Below are 22,206 nucleotides of genomic sequence, written 5' to 3' on the forward strand. Positions count from 1 at the left end.
TAGTTTCCTTGTTGAATCTTTAAACGCCATGCAAATTCTTTGCAAGCATCTGAGCACTAAATTTATTCTTGAGAATATTTTTAATTGTTTTATGCATTGACCCAAATTATAAACTCGTCATCTTTTATTCTTCCACTCAGGGTCTTGTTCTATTTATTCTCTATGCCAAATATCTCTTCTGTCTTCTCTCTTCTACTTATTCTTTATGCCAAATATCTACATTCTGTTTTCTCTGTTCTCATTGTCATTTGCCTTAGCAGAGGCTTTTCTGGCCTCCTGCCTGCAATATTACGGCAGCCACCTAATTGGTCCCTCTGCTGATTATACACACTAACTCCAGCCCCTCCTCTACACCATGATCTGAGTTCTTTTTCTACAGTTCAGATTTGTTCATGTCAACCCCTTGCTCAAAAACTCTAAAATAGCTCCTTGATGACTGTATCAATTGTTTAAAAGACATTTTCCAAACAAAATCTGAGAACCCAAGATATATCAGAGATACAGATATATCTGTATTATTTAGAGAAAACACTTTATTATTTGCAGAATGACTGTAAAATAATTTGGGGTTTCTGTAGAGCGCAGTGAGATAACTGCTGGCCTACATCATGAAGTTTAAGAAAACTGGCCTGGAATTCCAAGCCCTTCTCTAAATGCCATTACCCTACCTTTGATGCTTCATCTCCCTTCAACGTACTCGAAACTCGGTCCCTCGCCTATGCCTCAGCACCATTCTGCTTTCATACATCTTTTTTTTCCCCATCTCATTTTACTCTAGCTTTCATTCTTTTTGCCTGAATTACCTTTTCAAAATTCTTCCTTTCTCTCACCTCTGTCTCATACACTCGGTTCAAATGATAACGACCCTACAAAGCTTCCTCGATTCCCTCAGCAAGCTGCGCCCTCCTTCTCCGAACCTGAGGCACTGTGCCCACTCCAGCTACGACACTGATCACTTGGCACTGCCTATAGGTGCATCTCCTTCGCTACCTTGGAACATCCAGTTACTTATCTTCATGTACCATACCTCCGTTTCAACACATTTCTAACACGACATTTGCAAATGTCCATTGAATTACTATTTGGAGATATAAGAGCCGTAAGGATCTTAGGACATGTAGGAATGTTGACACTGGCTCTTTTACGTCTAAATCATCTGTAGTTCAATCGTACAAATATGGATTCTGCCGAATGGATTGTTATTACCTAGTCCAAACTCAGAAAGCCAGTGCTGTCCTTTGTATGTGAAGTGTGCTTTCATCCTACCAGGAAGGCATGTGCTTTGAATTGTTTTTCCAGCAGTGGTGGGTGACAGATTGACTCATAGCAGTACAGTTTTACCTTGCCTTCTTATTCATTTTTTATTTTAACCATTTATGAGCTGATGTATGTGGGTAAAAGATATTGCTTGCCACTAAAACTGAAATAAAGTTAGTTTACCCACACAAGGATCAACCTTTAACACTGTCTGCTTAGACAGCAGAAGAAAAGCACAGCACAGAGCCCAGACTGGTTTTCTTTTCTCCTTTCTCTCACTCTTTAAAAAACGAAAACCAAAAAACACCAAACGCTTGCTTGAGTGAGGAATGCTTGTCGACTATAACTTATTTACTTATTAGGCTCTTATCTAATTAGTCTAGAATCTGGGAATGGGTGTTTTAGGTTAGATCAGGAATGTAGAATTAAATCAGAGCCAGAAATGCAGTCTCTAACTTCTCTACTGGAAACTATAAAATCTGCACAAGTGTTTAAATTGGAATTGACAGGAACTTGTAGGCCAGACTGTGAACTTCTGGAACCAGAGAGTCAACTTAAATACTGCCTCTGTGGTATTTGCATCAGGGGCACAGCTGCGCAACTGTCACCTTGAATGCACCTGGGCAAATGCAGTGCCTGACACTGGGCTCTGCCCTCGTGACCTCTGCCAACTAATCAGCCACAATATTTCCAGATCTGGAGAACCTACTTCACAGTTTGGGTACATGCCCAGAACTGCAAGTGCACTCCAATCAGGTGAGAATGCCTATCCAGGTGCCAGGGCCAGAATTAACATCTGACTGACATATGGGCTATGAATTCTCTCTTCTTACAACCTGGGGTCATGTAGAGGCAGTGTGTGAGGTGGAATATTTGATCTGTGCATACACAGTCTAGGGGATTTTGGTTTAAATCTAATTGTATTAAAATACCAGTCAGGAAAAAAAATGCATAATTATTTTTTTCCTATCTTGGATATAGCCTTAAATATACGTGGGGCACAATAGGAGTAAGGTGTCAGTTTCATTTCTAGAAGGTATAAATTGTACACTTAAAACAATCCACTTATTATATTGTGGGATTAACGTTGCAATTACATCAGTAAATTAAATGACAGTTCAATAATTATATTTGAGTGACTAAAGCATATCACACTATTTAAGAAATCATTAAAAAGTAAATCATCTCCAGTTCAACAGACTCTCATCATGGGTTTTTGGAGGGAATTTTTGTCACATTTTCAATAAAACAGTACAGAAATGTTTCACTTATAAAACACACTTCTGAATGATAGATGTTTCTGGCAATGGTAAATACAGAATCTATTTTAACAAAACTTATGAGTTCTTTTCTAATGTTCGCCTATTTCAGATATAAAATCTTAATTGAAAAATTTAAATAGTATTTTTGCTAGATGAACATGAGCGATTTAATATACGGAGTTATAGTCTAACTCAATACTTACTATCTTCTTGTTTATCATAGACTTAAAAAGTTTCTTCCTATTTTTAGAGCATAATTTTTAAATTTTGAGATATCTCAGGTTAGTTTAGTTTTTTCCAACTAATCTTTTTGCTGTTTTCATGAATTTATGAGTTCAAAGAATCCTGTAATATTTTTTCTTTTTTAAAGAAAAAATAATTTCCTTTTGGGAGTCACTCAAAATATTTTTCCATTCTATCTCCATTCCTTCAGAAGACTGCAAAAACTTAGAAACTGTGACACATTCAAATCTCAAGATTTAGTGTTTTTAGAATATTCTGCTCAAAAAGTTTTTCTCTGTTGTCAATTACTCCTCTCTCCTTGCTCTCCTGTTCAAATTCTTCCTCCATTCTCCAAGATACAGCCTGCTTTTATAGTAAATGGAGACACATTAACTTCTTGAACAACTGCTTAGAGAAAATACACAGAGTTGATTAATGCTATCACCTTTCATTTCTATCTTAACCATCATTTCATTAGGAAAAAACTGCTTTTCTTCTTTTCAAAGTATGTTCCGGAGAATTCTAGGATTCTTTGTAGGATTTCAATGGGCATCATAAATGTTTGATTTGAATGTCCATGTACAATTTTTGTGCTGCTCAAAATAAAGGTTCTGTCATTTTGACTTTTATATTTAAACTTTCTGTAAATGTTTTGTTGATTAGAAAGTTATCTCCTGGAATTCTGGCTTATTAGTTTTATTGTTCTGATAATTAAAGCAGCCCAAATAAATGATCTGTATAAAACTGTGACTACATCACCTTCAGATGTTATACCCCATGCTGATCTAAATAAATATAAGGTCTTCACTGCTGATATAAAGTGAAGGCAGAAAAAAGCAAATTGTGTTTGAACAGACACTGTTTACTATAGAATCAAACCAGTTGTTAATAGTACTGGAATTTTTCATAATAGAACTGGGTAATTTCTTATAAACAATTCATTGGCTGCACCAATTTAAGATACTGCTGCAGATTTCAAATGAAATAAACTCTCTCTTCCTTTCTCCCACCATTTTGCCTGATGATTAAAAAGTCTGATAATATAACATGATTGTGCCACCTCGATTTGGCAATACAGAATCATGATGCTATGCCTACCATAGCAGTATCAGTAAGAATGTTCACCAAATTGGGATTCAATAGGCAAAGCAAAATAAGTTTGACTATAAAACTTTAAGCAAATATTTCTCAGAGAAGGGTCTTCAGATAACAGATTTTCTTTATAACATCTTTGAGCAGCTTATAATGTTTTAAGATACCTTAAAAATATTTTCCAGAAAACCATGAAGAGTTATGCTGGATAAGAAATTCATGTATTGATTCCCTCTAAACATTACCAGTTTAAACATGTGAGCATTAGTTAGATATTGTTAGTGAAACAGCTTTAAGCAAAAAATTTCTCTTTTGAGCTAAGACTACTGCCAGCTTGTGTAGAACATTATTAAATGCTGCTATCTTTGTAAATCAAAACTTTTCAATGCTACGTAAATAAAAAATATTAAAGTGGACACCTGATGGAAATGACAACTTTTGTTATTTTAAAATCATAATTTTGATTTTGAAACACCTTCCATGTTTTTACTGAATCTTGCTCCCCGCTACATGTCATCAGTTGGGCTCAAATAAACTCATAAAAATTCTCTCTCTCTCACACACACACACACACACACACACACACACACACACACAGTGGGCCTTTTAGATACAACATACAGATTTCCCTTTTCTTGTGGGACATATTTTAATACCTCTTAGAACACTTGTTCTCTATACAATGTAGTTTAGGAAATGCTATCTCACATTTTCAGGAGAAGATCACTTAAAGAGTTAAGAACAGAGGCCACTGTGTAAAGAAGAAGCTTAATGAGTAGGACCAGTGAGAACCCTTTGAAACCCATGGTCCCAGTGACCCACCGAGTACTTAGCCCCTGTCCATGAATAGGGTTCTTATACTTACTATGTAACCTTAAGCTGGTTATTTAATTTTTCTTTAAATATTAGTTTTCTTATCTATAAAGTGGGGATAATAACACTTATCTTGCTATGTTTTGAGAATAAATAACATACTCCGGGGAAAAGTTTCTTTAAAAATATTATATAAGTTATTATTTGATCGACACTTGTCTCAGATTTAATGATTTTCTCTCCCAAGCTCTTCTACCTTCTGTATCTCTACATTTCATTCTCTAACAAATCCTAAATTGAACACCGTAAGTTGAACCTTATAAAATTTCTGATATTCAACTGTTTTTGATGTAGAGAAACTGTGATTTCCTATAATTTGACAGTAAATTTTATAACTGAAATTCCTCCCCACCCCATTTTAAAATTAAAAACAGCTAAATCAAAAACATTTTTTTTTTCCTAGAGAAACTTACTTTTAGGTTGTCCTTTTATGATAAATATACCGCATGTTAATTTTTTCCTGAGAATCGGTGGCCTGCAACTATGAAATGGTTCTGGCTGTACTCTATAATGATAAAATTAGTACTTCCAAAAAATTTACTGAGAAAATTTTTACTTCTGGTAATAACACAAATATTTAAAAATTCTCCAATTTCTACTTGGTATTTACATTTGAAAATTATTCTGATATTTTGTGACATTTTAAACTCCAGGTTGAACATATAAAATGTGGGCAAATCTAGTGTGTGCTCATAACAAGAATTATTCATGAATGTGAAAATCTAAATTAAAATATTCAAAGCAATCTACTTTGTTTTGAAAAGCTTAATGTGAGGACTTCTAAATATCATATTTTCGATCTTTGTCTATTGCAAACATTCCTGAAGAACCAATGATATGAGTGCATCCCTAGCAGCCCTAATAGTTACATACACATCAAAGCATATGGCCATAGTGGAAGAATAGTAAACTGAGAGCCAGGGCAGCTCTGACATTCAACTGCAAGGTGCCCTTGGGTACATTATAATGCTTCTCTGAGAATGAAACTAATTGGCTTTCTCAAGTATTAGCCAGCTTTAAAATACTGATTCTGTCTCAGAATTTAAGGTAGCTTGGTGGATACTGAAGCCACTCACTTCTAGGAATGCACTTAAGGTTTAATTTAGGTTAATGACCATGCTCGAATGAACAATTTTATTCCCTCACTATTCTAGATCAACAGAAAGCCATCTGATAATATGCAAGCTCAGGAAGTTAACATTTTCCCACTGTGAATATCACGCAGGAGAAACCAAAATAGATTTAGGCACTACACATGGGATTACGTCATCTCAATCAGTGAACAGTTTCCTTTTGCTGGCTTTCAAAATTATAGACTTGGTTTTATACCAGCCACTCATAGCATTTCCCATTGAGAGTTGGACTTAACCTTCGGAGGAGGTAACCAGGGGCAGCACCCATTGCTCACGAACAGTGAGGATCTAGATCAAACATACATCTGACCATCTTCTGTATGGTAGACAAGCAGTACGCTGGGTTAGTCTTTGGGGTATCTCCTCTGAGGGAAAATACAAAACGCTCTAACTATAAAAATTTACTGCATTCACAGAATTTTAAAATGCTTTTTACATCTAAACTTACACAAGTAAAGTCTAAGAAAATGTTTTTAAAAACCATTCCCAAAAGCATTTGAAGTTTTAGGCTGCGAGAAGAAAATACTTCTTCAAAAATCAAATACCAATTAATTTTCTGATAGGATGATTCATTAAAGCTTTTGCTACACCTTTTGCACTTCTTAATGTGTTTTCTTCCTTTACTTTTCTATACTTTCTTAATTTTCTAACATACTAACATGATTTTCATAAACAGTAAAATGAAGGAAATTTAAAATATGAGGAAAATAAAGCTATTTTTTTTAAAAAAAACTTATCACCAACTTGAACATATTCATCAGTCTCTGAAAACCTTTTAATGACAAATACATAAACTCATAAAAACTGAATCTGATGAAGCTTTATAAATATGCGGCCATGCCATTTGTTCTTTAAATTTCTGTTTTACAAGAGCTAACATACAAAACCTAGCTAGTATGCAAAAACCTTGTGGTAACTATGTACAGTTATTGAGACCTTATTTTTTAAGGTGATAATGGTAATAAAAACCACTAATATTCTTTGACCATTATTAGTGCAAAAAGTAAAAATGAGTATTTATTCTTGGGAGCAATAATCTGTAAATGGTACTTGAATTTTAATGGTATAAACTATTAATCTTTAAAAAATATCACATCACATTATTCAGGTTTAAATTTCTTTTGGGATTACAAAGTGAGGCCTCTGTGTTGTGTTTGTGTCTGTGTTATTGGGTGGCTGGGGAGGGGGGTGTGCACGGCTCCTGTTTTTTTGTGTACTTATCTGATATGTTTCTGAAAATATACTACAGCTACTACTGCTACTACTACTTCCACTATTATTAATATAATTTATTAAGAGCTTACCACATATCAAGTTGATAGTACTCTTTAAATTCTATCATGATGCAGTTCTACAATTACACCATTTTAAGATGAGGAAACAGCCATAGAGTGGTTGAGAAACTTCCCTAAGGCTACTTAGCGAGTAGTAGGTGGCAGAGCTGGGATCTGAATGTTGGCCCGTTGGCTCTAGGATTAAGTCTTAATCACCATACAATATGACCTCACATAACATGAGTAAAGGGACACTATAAGATGACAAGCCTCAAAATCACTTAGGACATTCCAGCTTGCATAAGTACTCTAAATAACTACTACAAATCTCAGACTTTGAAGTGATTTTTCACAAGTATATTTAGGAAAAATAAACGATAAGCAAGAAGTAAAATTAGACTCGTTAAATATTCTTCAGCATGCGTATACAGAAGATCAGGCATGTAGGGGTGAGGATGGCTGCAAAAGCATACGCTTCAGGAAAGGTTTAAGAGACGGGACTTGGAAGGCCTGAATTTTTAGTCTTGGTTCCATCATTTAATTAATAGCTGAGCCTCGGGAAAATCACTTAAATCTTCTACGCATGATATTTTTCTCTGATCGACTGAATAGGACTGAGAATAAATGAGACCTCAGAAAAGAAAGAAATGGCCCATTAAAACCAACATGCCCACGACAGAACAGGCACACCTCGGAGACATGGCGGGTTCAGCTCCAGACCACCGCAACAAAGTGATGATCACAATTAAGCCAGTTGTACTATTTCTGCTGGTGGAGGTTCTTGCCTTCAGTTTGTAAAAAACACAATATCTGTGAAATGCAACAAAGTGAAGCGCAATAAAATGAGGCATGCCTGTATTGTTATAATTGGTTAAGTGGCACTAGGTGGTTTACACGTGTCTCCGCAACACTCACGAGTGGCCGGCAGCTGACATTTCTGCCATCTCCCCCTTTCCTCTCTATTCCAGCAGTTACTCAGGCAAAGAATTGTTCGTACTTTTTCCTCTCCTCCACCCAACGTGGCTTCATTTATTCCTTTCTTCTATTGTTTCAACTGATTCCCAAGGTGAAAAACTCACAATTCTTTACACAATAAAGTGTATTCCTGAAATTGATCATGTTGTGATTTTGTATAAAATTTCATTTCAGAACTCATAAAGTAGAAGACAGAATAATGCCTCATTAAAAGCACATTTTTATTGGTTCACTGATTGATGTCGTAATTAAGTTTCTATGTAACCTATTGGTTGTTACTTTATTTCTCCAAATAAATTTTAAATTATTGGGAATTGGCTTCATATGAATCAAGTTATAGATACTCTAAATTAGATATCCTATTTATAAATATACACCAGACGAGCACTCTAGATCCAGAATGACATGTTGCAAAGACAAGATCTCTATGTTTCATAAATAAAAATGAGGTGCTCATGGGCATTTTGGTTTACTAGGGAAATTTTACATTGGAGGTAAGTTAGTTTAACCTTTCTATATGAAAATGCAGGTCTCGGTCTATGTTCACGTGCCTCCTTTCCTCTTAAGAGCTGCAGCTCAAAGCCTAGGTAGCAAAATGTCCCTAGTGCCACCTGAAGTGTCATCTCAGGGAATAGGCATCAGGGAAATGAACATCAGCATCCCCCAACATCAGGAACACCTCCTTTTAGCAGCTGAAGACATGAAAATTTTTAAAGAGAATTTTTAACTTTAAAAGGAAAATGTACATATTACATATACCATGAAATGATGTCTCCCTGTCTTATTACTCATGATATATGTAATAGGCATATTCAGTCCTGTAGGCTGGGCAAATACTTATCGCTCTAGGTGATGGAGCAGACCTTTCAAGGAGGATCCTATATGAGGAGTGATAAAAACTGGCAAGCCTCTCTGTGGTAGAATTCTTTACCATTTGCTATTGATTCTGCCCATCTGTTCTGGTAGTGGCTAAGTGAACCTTCTAGGTCATGGCTTATCTGTTCTATTTTCCAGATCTATTTAAGGCTTTTAAAACTGCATCACTAGTTTTAAAAAGCATATAGGTTATATATTTATTAGATAAAAAATGAGCATAAACTATATCTGAACTTAATTTCAAGACCATTTTCCAACCATGTACTACAATCTTAGATTATAAAAGCAACAATACATGAATTATGGATTACCATGTTAAACATGGGGGAATGAACACACACACACACACACACACACACACACACACACACACGGCATCAACCAAGATGGTTCTCAAGTGGTCCATCCAATTTATTTAAAAATAAGAAACTTGAAGAATAAAGCAGCCACTACTGCCACCACTTCCTTTTGAGGAAATATCACAGACTTTATGAGTAGGAGATTTTCCCCTTGTGTTACACTTTCCTTTATGTAATTTTATCCATTATTTTTAGTTACCATTTTATGGTTATTCTCAAAAATCCTGTTTCCCCTTGATACCCTTTAATTACTTCTAGATTATTATCAAGACTGCCTTCTTTTTATTCTCTCTCGACTCCACTGCCTCAATTTATTAAACACTATTTGGCTGTTATCTATGAATTTAATATTTTTAATCCTTTGTTATAAGTTGGTTCTTTCAATCAGAGTTGGTTTTTAAATTCTTCTAAACATCTCGTATTTTTTTCTAAATCTCATCTTCCTTTTGGCTTATTGCTTAAAACAGTTTCACTTAGGTAGATACTTGATTTTATTTGTAATAATCTAAAAACATTCTTTTCGATTGTAATAATCTAAACACACTCATAAGAAAGGATATACTTCTTTAGTCTTAAAGTCTTAAAATCATGTTCTCAAAATATATGACAAATATTAAGTAAGTAAAAATAATCATCGTCATTACGAAATGCTTCTGGAGACATATAAAAATGTTCTGACACATTCTTGCTGTCACACCGAGAACCTATATGGTCAACAATAACTAATAAAAGCAAAGAATGGAAAGAAAGCATTCTCTTTAACTAAAATAAAGAGAAAAAGGGAGTGATTTAATTTAGAAGAAATCATGACTTTTATCAACAGATAACAATAAAATCCACTCTTAGGGAAAAAAAATACTATGTTATACTTATGTATGTATATGTAATGTTATAGATGTATATTTTGCTTTTGTACGTTAAAGCAGAAGTAAATATAAAGAAACAAATTGAAAATTCTACTGTTCCTTAGTCATAAGTCAAACCTCACTTTCTGAAAAGCAAAACAATTCATTATAAATAGAGATGCATTTGGAGAAAGTTCTATTAACATGAATAAAGATTTTTTTTTAAAAGGGCTACAAGATGAGCATTTAATTAAAACACACATACACATACACACACATACTTACACACTTTCTTTAGGCTGTTGAAATATAGTCTTTAATTCTCCACTTAAAAAAAACAACAACAAACCCTGATTATAAGTTTTAAAACCATTTGAAGATGTGAAAGACTGTCTGCATTTCAGCCTACTTCAAAGCCAGTAAAGAAATCATTTCTTCTTCTTCCAACTCAAAGTATGTTTAGGAGTAGGACATCTGATAGAAGTGGTATTGCCAATCTAACCAATTTTAAAATATAAAGCGCTTCTAGCAATATTTGGATACATATAATTTGACAAAAAAGTTTTATAAACTTAAGCTTTGAAAAATAGAAAATATAAGCTCTAACACAAAAGCATAATTTGTAATTGAAAGAAAATAATATTTTGTAGAAAAAACTGTCCTTCCAAAAAGAGACAAAAATGACTAACTTTTATTTCCCAAGAGAATTATGCCACTTTTATACAACAAAATTATAGTCACCACAAATTGCTTTCAACAATTCCAGTGCTTCTTCATTTGACCACTTGAAAATCAAAATTCTTTCAGATTATAAATATAACTTTTTATAACTCTGTTATTACGTACTGTGAATGGGGAAAGGGGGCCAATCTTGTGGCCGTAGCGTCGAATGGCCTCTCTGATGTGGCAGGGCTGGATGGCATCGCTGTGAGCCTCGACACCACAGGCCGCAGTGCTCTGCGACAGAAAAACACATAAATTGTTACTAAATGAAAAACACACAACAGAACTACAGTGTATAAAATATGAAAATAAACTTTTATAAAATGGATGGTTTTTCCCCTTAGGATGCACATCACTGCTGCCATATACTACATCTAAAAAAAATTCAATTAACAAATCAAAGATGACTTTTACATGACCTTCTCCTAACAGACCTACCAAATGCAATTCTTATGCTCACAATATTTCACCTAGGCTGCACATACGTCAAGGTACAGGAGAATACTTGCGTGCAGATGAAAAGTGTCAGGGGGCTTGTTGAAAGAACCACAGGAAGCTATTTAAAAATTTTTTTTAAAACATTTATTATTATAAATGTTTCTTGGGAGCTTGTTGGACGTATTTCCAAAATAATAAGAGATGTAAAATTGCTATATATTTATTTATACTGGTGACTGTCATAAAAGAGCATTTCAACTTGGTGCTCTTTTTCTGGGTATCCTCAAGACAAAAATAAAATAAAGTAAAATAAAATAAGATAAGATAAAATAAAATAAAATAAAAACTTTCTATTTTAATCTGCCTTATCTGTAAAAGGCAGGTTTTAAAGTATAAAAAAGACACAAGAAAAAGAAAGATTATTTGCAATGAGAGAGTGGATATCAACTCAAGAAATACATGTCTGGGATAAAGAAAACTTTGGGCCATTGTAAACTGAGATGGAATAATGGTTTCATCTCTTCTGCATGATCTAAACATTGCAAAAAAAATGTATGTAACATGCTTTTAAAAAATTAAAATGTGCAATAAGGGCATTGTAATCTTGTGGGTCAGTTGCAGGATCTAGCTTCCCGACTACCTGGGACCATATCATTACTGGCTCTGTCAAGTTATGTAATATATCTGAACTTCAGTCTCCTCATCTGTAAAATTGGAGTAATAATTATAATTGCTTTACAGTACAGTGGATACCAGATACCAGATCATCAACATTAAAAGAATCGAGAGAAAAAAAATGGTAGCTTGGGTAACTAACTATAACCGTAGTCTAGACATCATTCATAGTCACATAATGAAGATGATTTTTTTCTGATAATTACTACAATTATTATCCTCATAATTCTTTGTAGGGGTACAATTAATACAGCCTCTATGAAAGCAATTTGGCAAAATCTTATCAAAATGAAAAAGCACAACCATTTTTGACCCAGTAATTTTGTATGTAAGAATTTATCCTACAGATGATATTACAAGGTACAAAGTAACATACATATAAGGATTTTCACTGCAGCATTATTTGGATTGTTAAACTAAATTTTCATCAATAAGGGAACACTGAAATAAATCATGATACATCCATTCAGTGAAACAGAAACCACAGCAACCACCAAAAAAGAATGAGAGAGTTCCACACGTACTCCCACTGAGCTCCATACTTATCCTATCTCTAAGATGTATTGTGTGAAAAAAATGCAAGGTGTCCAACTGGGTGGCACTACGTTACCACTTGTTAAACAAAACAAATAAAGGGCTAAATATGATACAGTCATTTAAGCATGTGATATTTCTGCAAGGATACACCAAAAATTAGTAATAGTGCTTATTGTCTTGGACAGGTGGATGGAAGACAGGCGTTAGAGGGGATATTTTTCATTGTATCTTTCTATACTTTTAAAATATACGTTTTATACCTTGTGCATGCTTTTTTCTGTTACACACTGGTAAAATAATATAAAAACTCCTACCAACCAAGAGCATTTGTTAATTATCGTAGGTGAACCCGAAATAAGATTTAAAATATGAAAGAAAACAGATTTTGATTATTTTTAATATTTTAACAAGATTTGAAATAAGCCAAATAGGAATTTATTCTAGGATATCTTTCTCAATTTCATTCCAACAATACCCTAACTAAAACACCTGCTATGCCCACAATAACACAGATGAAGTTATTTTAACTCCACCTTGGCACTGATACGAAAGTGCACAAGGTTTTTATTGAGTGCTTTCTTGATTCTTATTCCAAATGTTTTGCTTCAGTTGGAATGTATTAGAATAAATGCAATTATCAGGTACCTGATATGTGTGAAGACACTTCTGTGAGTCCATTAGGCTTCAGAATGTGAATATAGACTGATAGAGACTACTACAGACTCATTAACATGCTATGTATAACAAATGCTTGTGAAGTTGAAGTGTTCTTTCCATTTGTAGAAATGAATGCAAATATTCAGCTATATTTGGGATCTAGGTAAGTTTTCCAGTGGAAACTCAAATGGAAATGAAAAGAGAGACATCAAGAAGGTCCACACATCACACTACGTGAGGTGGGAGGCCCTTCCTGTGCATTCCCCGACGGCGTCGCCTTGCTCCTGCAAGTCGAATTTAGTTTCCACTTCTTTTCTCCATGGCCAGTGTCGATCTACTCTTCCTTTACTTTCCCAAATAAATTGGGTTTTGATAAAGAACATTTTGGTCAAAATCTCTCAGAACGTCTGGCATGGCAATCAAACAGAATTTGAGAACACTGAAGTAGGAGGCATAAGTTAGAAACTACCTATGACGGTTATTGGTACGATATGAAGACAAGTAAGGCAGCATGGTTGAATCACGTTATCTGTACCCAAAAAAGATGAAGTTAACTTATATAAAAGTAAAAACATTCAATTTTGTGAAAAATGATATTAAATTTTCCATTTCGCCAATTTCAGGTTTTATCTGCTATAATTAAGCAACTGCAAACGTTAGTATGAAGTTCCCATGTGCACTTGTACTTTCTTGATTTGCCCATTGAGTTCTTTGGAAGGGAACCTTTAAATCCAAAGTGTTATATTCCCAGTATTGTTTCAATCTCAACAAATATCTCCACATTTTTGTCAACATCCAGTCCCTTACAGAGGTACTAATAATCTGTTCAAATTCAAAATTCATCCCAAGTTTAGCAGTAATCTAGCATTTTCACAATATTCTTCAAAATTATTTCAGAAGAATTAGTATTAAATTTGTTTGTCATCTAATATTAAAAATCTTGTATTTGCTATAAACACATATGAAGTGTCTTAGATATATGTATCGATTCATCCTTCCCGTTCTGATTGTACCCACGTTTTAGAACATTCTTTACATTTTCAAAAAGGAAACCCACATATCTGACAAAATACTGAGTCCTATTGTCTATAGAATGTTTGCTAAAATCTCTGTGAAAACTATACTCTACTTTCTTAAGTAAAAGTACAAGCTGATTGGTAAAGTTCGCCTTCATATGTCAAGTCCTCTTCCTCTTGGCTGCATTCATAGTCATTCTTGTATTCCTCCATTTTATTTTCATTTATGTCTCTTCCAGAAATTGATGCTAAGTTTTAGAAGCTATAGTCCCACATATTTCCTAGATTTGAGTATTGTCCCTCTACTTGTCCTTGCTGGCTTGCACTGAATAAAATTTCTTGCAGTTTGAACTCTCAACTGTGGTACAAGAGGTTATACTGAAACTTTTGTTCTCCCATGGATCTATTACAAGTGTTTTTATCTGTCCTGACTCTTTTCTTTCCACCTTAAAAGATGCTGAAAAGGTAAAAGTGCCCTATCCTTGTTCAGTCTTCCCCTTCTACGATAATCCAATGTTTAAGAAGGACTTGGAATCTCAGCTAATTGACTCTTATTCTTTCTACATCTGTAATGGTGGACTAGGTCTTTTGTTACACTTGAAATATAAAAGCAAATGATAGGTTAGTACTACTATTCCTAACACTTCAACACTCACTGACCACAAAGGTTAATTTATGACTGGCCAGGCAAGTGTCTTCTTTTTCCTCATTGCTTTATATATCTCTCTCCCAGAGCTTCGTGCTTATAGAGGATTTCTTTTCAGATGAAGGGGGGCCATTCTTTGGCCAAAGGTTACAGTATATAATATAGTTAGCTATCCCATTTTAAAGTTTAATTCAGATGTTATTTGTTAAAACTGTAGTTCTGTATAACTAGGAAAAGCTTCTCTCTAAAGAAATTAAAACAAGAAAATATATTTAAGGAAAAGACTAGAGAGAATCGCTAGATTCAAGGATTCATACATTATTAAATCTGGAAGGAACACAAGATATCATCTATTCTAAACTCTGCCAACTCCAGTCCCATCTTATAAATGAGTGAAGGTAAGCGATATGCTCAAGATTATAATGACAATATCAGAATATGGTTATACATTCAATCTTTTGTTTTCTAATAAAAAAAGCAGGTATATAATAGAGGCTTTATTATTTTATGTAGAATGAGTTATACCATGTTATCACCATAGCTGAAGTTTCCATTGGGTAAAAATCAAAACATGGCAAAACTGTATAAATGTAGAAAGCTGTGGATGAGTAGATACAGAAATAATGAATAGCTTTGAAGTAGGACATCATTCATTCTGATGCCACCAATTGTGAATTTAGAAAATTTAGGCATGGACTGGGCTAATACTTTATCCAAGAAACCTTGGCTGTAAAATAACTCTAATAGCTTTCAATAAGATTAGGAGAGAAATGTTTAATATTTAAGAGAAAAAAATATTGAGAGCTTCCAAACTTATAAAGAATTATTTTATGTATGCATAATTACCAGGTTAATTACAACTTCTTCTTACACACTTTGTAAAGCAAGTCCACTGAAGAAATTTTTTAGGTAACATTTTGTTACCATAGTTTGTTACTGACTGAGTTGAAGAGCGCTAGAGCTGAAATTCTTTAAAACTACTTTATAAAACATAAGTTCCTTATAGTTCAGATTTTCACTCAATAAGTAAGCAGTGAGTGCTGTCATTTTGTAAATGAAAGGGGAAACCAGTTATGAGGTTGAAATTTAAATTTGCTTACTATTGATTATGAAATTATATCGTGGCATGATTTCACTACTTGCTATGGATATGACAATAAACTGAAGCTGACAGAGAAATGAGTCTGGACCATATAGAAAGATCAATAGAATTTATCTAACCTGAAGAACACAGAGAAAAGATTAAAAGAGAAATTAAACAGAGCCTCAGGTACTTGTGGAACAATGTCAAAGTAACCAATGAATATGTACTTGGAGTCTCAGCAGTGGAGGATGGAGAGGATGAGGCATAAAAAATATCTGAAGAAATAACTGCAGAAAATTCCCACGAATTGGTTAATGACATAAACCAATATTCAGGAAGCTCAGTGAACCCTAAACAGGATAAATACAAAGAAAACCATGTATATGTATATTATGGTGAAATTGTTGCAAACCGAATGTAAAGATACAATCCTGAAAGCATCCAGAGAAAAATAATAGGGTACATACATAGAAGCAATAACACAAAATCTACTGACATATGATTAAACATAATTAATGCCAGAAAACAGTGGAATGATATCACTGAAGTAATGAAAATAAAACTACCAATCCAGAATTCTATAACCAGTGAAAATATCTTACAGGAATGAAGGAGAAGTAAAGGTATTTTCAGAAATATAAAAACTAAGTGAAACCATCCCCAGCAAAACTACACTATAACAAACGCTTAATAAAATTTACAACAAAAAAGGAAAATGATAACAGAAGGAAATTCTTATTATCAAAAGGGAATGAAGAACAGATAAACTAGAGTTCAAGATGAATAGCACTGTCAGTGATAAAAAGAAAGGTTTCATAAATATAAATAAGTGAAGAGATGTGTCATGTTCATGGATTATAAGACTTGGTATTGTTAAGACATCATATCCCCAAATTGATGTAAACATTCAACCTGATTCCTTTCAAAATCCCACAAGGTTTTCCTTTTTCTCCCTTCTTGCCTTCTTCCTTGTGAGGCTTTCCTTTTTTCCCTTCCGCCCCTCCCTTCTCCTCTCTGATAAAAACTAACAAGATGATTCTAAATTTACACAGACATGCAAAGGTATATTCATATTAAACCTGAAAAATAATGTTTGAGGACTTGTAGACTTTAAGACCTACTATAAAACTACAGTAATCAAGAAAGATGATACCGAAAAAAATAAATATAAAAGCTAAAGCTATAAAGCCCTCCCCGGGGGAGGGGGGGGACACAGGAGAACATTATCATGAGTTGAGAGCAGTCAAAGGTTTTATACAAAACACGGAAAGCAATAAACATAAAAGAAAAAACCAGATAAATTAGACTTCATCATTAGTTCGAATCTTTTGCTCAGCAAAATATACCATTAAGACAATAAATAGGTAAGCCACAAACTGAGAGAAAGTATGTGAAAAACATACACTTGAAACAGGATTGTTATACAGGACACATGGAGAACTCCTATAAATTGGTAATAAAAGACAATCCTTCCTCAAAAATATTTTGTAAAAGATTTAAAGAGACTGTTCCCAGAAGAAGATATATGAATGGCCAATCAGCACATGAAAAAATGCTCAACATCATTAGTCACCAGGGAAAATGCAAATTGAAACTATAATAAGTTACCATTAAATATCCATTAGAATGGTTAAAATTAAAAACAATAATACCAAATGTTGACCAGTGAACTCTTATCTTGCTTTATCCAGAAGAAAGCTGTTAAAGTTTGAATAGAAGTCATTGAGTATGTTTAAGTATTGCTGGTGAAAGTAAAAAAATGATAGAATCATTTTGGAAAGAGTGTCTTGCAGTTTCTTTAAATATCAAACACATACCCTACTCTACGACCTAGTAATTTAATTCCTAGCTATTTACCTAAGAGAAACAAAAACTTTTTTTCATAAAGACATGTACAATCATGCTCATAAGAGGTTTATTCATAATACCTCAAAAACTGGAAATAAACTACATGCCCATCAAAATGAGAATGAAAATGATAATATTCATAAAAGGGAACATTCTCGGCAATAAAGAGAAATACATTACACTCCTACTGAAAAATACAAATTTCAAAAAAAACATACTGAGTGAAAAAAATTTCACACAAAAGAGTATGCATACTATATTCTCTTTATTTCAAATTCTAGAACAGAAAAAACTAATCTATGATGAAATAAATCAGTATAGTTGCTGCTTTTCTGAGAATGATGGCAGGAGCTGACTGGGAGGAGGCATGAAGAAACTTGCTGAACTGATGGTAATGTTTTATATCTTGAGAGGGGTTTAGAAAACAACAGGTTTACATATTTGTCCAAATTCATTAAATGGTATACCTAAGAACTTAGTGGTTCGCTGTATCATAAACTTTACCTTAAAAAAAGAACCATAAATAAATTATACATAATGAAACATGTAGGTACGAAGCATACTGATGTCTTCAGTTTTCTTTGCATTATATCAAAAAGACAAAATGATGAATGGATAAAGGAACAATATGATGTATAGCTATAGTAAATGTAAATATATAGTTAATATAGTAAATATAGTAAAATTTTAACTGTAGAATCTAGATGGCAGATATGTGATGTTTATTCTAGAAGTCTTGTAACTTTTTTTGTATGTTTGAAAAATTTTAAAATAAAATGTAAAAAATAAATCAATATCTTGCTTCGTCCAAAAGAAAGCTGTCAAAGTTTGAGTAGAAGTCATTAAGTATGGTTAAGTATAAACTGGCTACTTCTAAAAATTTGAATTATGAGAAAAACAGCACATTTTCCCTATTTCTGAAGAAAACTCAACCAGATCTTCTTCATCTGAAAAAAAAAAAAGGATAAAAGTAAAGAAAACAAAAAAAATCACTAACCTTTTTTCTTTTCCTTTGTTTGGTTTTAGCTGAGTCTTGTCCAGCACTCCCATTCCCTAGGGATCCTGTTGTGGTTTTCCCTGAGTGCTGTGATCCAGATGGCGGAGCTGTTGGTGTAGGAGGAGGTGTATTCTCAGGAGAGTCTGGGTAAGACTTCATGCAAGACCACTGCCCAAAGAAATGTGGCTTTGAAATCAAGTGACCAGGACTTCTACTAACATTCAATTTTGTTTAATATCTCATGGATTTAATACTATTTGAGGCTTACAAATATAAACACACAATTTATTATTATCCAGTCCTCAGAAATGATGCCCCCACCTTCCCTCTAAGGGCTTAAATATGTTAATTTTTAATCTGTCTAATCATTTAGATAAAATAAGGATTCCTCAGATACAGCTTCCAAATTTCTGCAGATTTTGTTGGAGACAGACATTTCTACATTTGACCAGCTGTCTTCAGATGCAATACCTTGTGGTCACTGTCGATACCTCTAGCTCCTCCCACATCTTAGTTCCTTCCTTCATAAAATCCCGCCTATCTATCTGGATCCTTTGGCTATGACTGTAAGTCTGTTCTGTCTTCCATGTAGAAGCACTTCAAATATTTGAAGACTGTTATATTTCACAGCCTTTTCTCTTCTATAGGTCAAACACTGCGGGTTCCTTCAAACACATGTTTCCTGGTTTTCCTTCACCCCCTGAGCACTCCCCTTTAGACATTCTCCACCGTGTCAATATCCATCCCATAAGATGGCACCTAAACACTGAAGTAGAACAAAGCTGCCTTGTCAGTAAAATCATAATATTGGCTCCGAAGAAATTTACAGGCAAACAAAAATTTCTGTCTTTTTCACATATGTTATTATTAATCTACCTCATTATATCAGCCATATTAACCATACCATCTACTGGCCTACAGTTCTAATATATTTAAAAAGTTACTCTAAACTTTGTAAAATGTTTTGTGAAATTCAGATATTGGTTTCAAGAGTATTTCTTTGATCTGCTTGCCTGGAAACATTATTGAACAGGAAAGATAAAGCTAAACTGGCATGAGTTGTTCTAAGGAAAACCAAGACAGCTCCTAAAGATCATCGCTTCTTATGCATAAACCATATATTAGAAAAAAATGTAGAAAATTATCCTGAATTAATATTAAATTTGCTAATCTAATATGAGAAACCCAAGCTTAATTAGTGCTCAAGAAGTTGCAATCATTAAAAAGAAATGTATTTGTATTAACTCTATGCCTGGAGGTTCTGATTCCAAGCCACTGTGCATAGCACCTCCAACTGGGTCTCAAACCACCCTTTTGAACTTATCACCCTTTAACCAAGAAACCGTCAACTCTTCCTTAATAACTACGCATCTAAGGCCTTAATTTTCTCATCTAAATTCCTACTACCCCTCCTCAATGAATCCATTGCTTGAATATTTTAATCAAGAGTTTTTTTCCTTGTACAATTATACTTATGCTGCCTCTGAGGCCTAGAGTATTCTCTCCACTTTTATCATCTCATCAAAGTCCTGTCTTTCCTTCAACACCCAGCTTCCTCTCTGAAGTTAATTGTAATTAGGAATTTCTTTTTCACCTGTGCACATGGTCTATGCCACTGATTTGGAAATTAGTATATGCTATCTGAAACTGTTTGTTTGCGTGCTCATTATTTCCTTGTTTGTTTTACTGAATGTTCTACCTCCCTCAAAAGACATCATATCAGTCTCCAGAGTCATCTCTGTAGCCATCTTAGTAAAGTCCTTGAAGAAGGCCCGCGATGTTGATTGCTGATTTGTAATGTTGAGTAAAGCTCCTACTTTACTTAGGGTGGCCATTCTCTTTGTGTTATGTGAAGCAATAACGAGCAAGAAGACTTCCAGTCCTCCTGAACGTTCATTCTGACTACCAGTCACTTAGGAGGAGGGGTGTCTGGCAGGCCAGGAAAAAGCTTGAGGCTTGTACTAACACATTTAAGTCAGGATGCTTTCCGACACTCATGCTCCCACCTCCCAGAGAGCCCAGGAAATTCAGCACACATAGGCCATTTTTCTTAACTGCTGGGTAGCTGGGAACAGCGGCTGTGGTTGCTGAGCAGTTGCCCAGGGCAGCTTGGCCACCCTGGAGAACCAAGAAAGGGAGGGAAATGAAGAGTTTTCCTAGCCATGCAGCAACCCCTTGAATGTTAAGGGAAAACTAGGCTTGTTATGTTCACTGTAAATTTCTTCAATTAGAAATGTTACAACAAATTTGTCTGATGTTAATGAAAAGCATACTATGCACATATTCATAAAGTGAACATGTACTGAAGACATTTTAAAGGGTGTTCTTTGACATCATAATTTGGGTTTGTAACATAAAGAAAACAAATAGTGTTTAATCAACTCCGTAAGCTTTAGGGACTTTTAAAGTATGCTGACTGATAAGGAAAAAATGGATTTTAATAGGCATAAACATTTTAATTCCTACATGGATTCCAAGCTGATTCTTTAAGGAGCATAAAAAGATGTCAAACTTTTGGCTTGTAATAACATGCTAGATAGGCATGTATCTTTATAGATTTACAAAGTATCCTAGAGCAGAGATACTTAAACTTGAGGTCCACAGGGTTCACAGATCCCTTGGATCCACAGACTGGTTTCAGAAGGCTCTGAACACCCTGAAATTGTATGCAAAATTTGCAAATGTATTTATGGGAAAACGGTTCATAGTTTTCATCAGATTCTCAAAGGGGATTACCTACTTTCGAGTTACACATTTCACCCAACTTGATCTAAAGCTCATTCCACAATTACACATGCAGATGTTAACCTAACCTCCATGCTGCCTTCTCTGTGGTTATTAGACTGAATTCTATAAAACTGCTTATGTTTGTAAAAAAGGTCAAATATTAGCAAATTCATTCAATAGATAATATTTCATTATGGTTTTTAGGCACATGCCACTTATAGAGAATATATTTTTTTAATACCAAAATTATACAAAGCCTTAGAGTCAGCAAGAAGATTTTATAGTCCTCATAGGTTGGGATCTCAATAACATAAACTGGATCAGAAGAGATGTGATCTTCACATGACAGAGCCAATTTAAACATAAAGGATAAATGGAGCCATGCTTCTTTAAATCATGTCTAGAGATGGATCAATAACTAGAATGTAAAATTATCAATAAAAGTTGAGAATTATTATTACATGAATAATAATAATCCTCTTATCTTTAAGTTACAAAGAAATAAATAACTTTACTCAATGTTATTTAATTACCAAAACCAGCTGCTCATCTCCCATGGAAATAAAGTGCTCTGCCACTACCCTTCTTTCCCTGAAGGGCTAGGAAAGCTAAATAAGGCAGGGGAAAGGTGAAAAAAAATCATCATATTAAATGGATCATTAGGGCAGGCACACAGTAAGTGTTCAATTA

At 34.1% G+C, this 22,206-nt stretch overlaps 1 protein-coding gene across 8 annotated transcripts in view; it reads right to left on the bottom strand.

The window, feature by feature from the left end:
* SUPT3H (SPT3 homolog, SAGA and STAGA complex component) overlaps window positions 1–22,206 on the bottom strand; it is a 416,859-nt gene that overhangs the window by 72,916 nt on the left and 321,737 nt on the right. For all 8 annotated transcript variants that reach the window (XR_004953706.1, XM_016131181.2, XM_016131180.2 and 5 more), the window contains 2 exons: window positions 18,790–18,957; window positions 11,015–11,125 (listed from right to left, as the gene is read on the bottom strand). Coding sequence is in view for 7 of the 8 variants with exons in the window: in XM_016131181.2 (XP_015986667.1) it covers window positions 11,015–11,125; window positions 18,790–18,957 (279 nt within the window). In the remaining variant the exon portion in view is untranslated. The remainder of the gene's footprint in view (window positions 1–11,014; window positions 11,126–18,789; window positions 18,958–22,206) is intronic.

This window comes from Rousettus aegyptiacus, unplaced genomic scaffold, assembly GCF_014176215.1.
Source record: "Rousettus aegyptiacus isolate mRouAeg1 unplaced genomic scaffold, mRouAeg1.p scaffold_m13_p_1, whole genome shotgun sequence".
Lineage (NCBI taxonomy): Eukaryota > Metazoa > Chordata > Mammalia > Chiroptera > Pteropodidae > Rousettus > Rousettus aegyptiacus.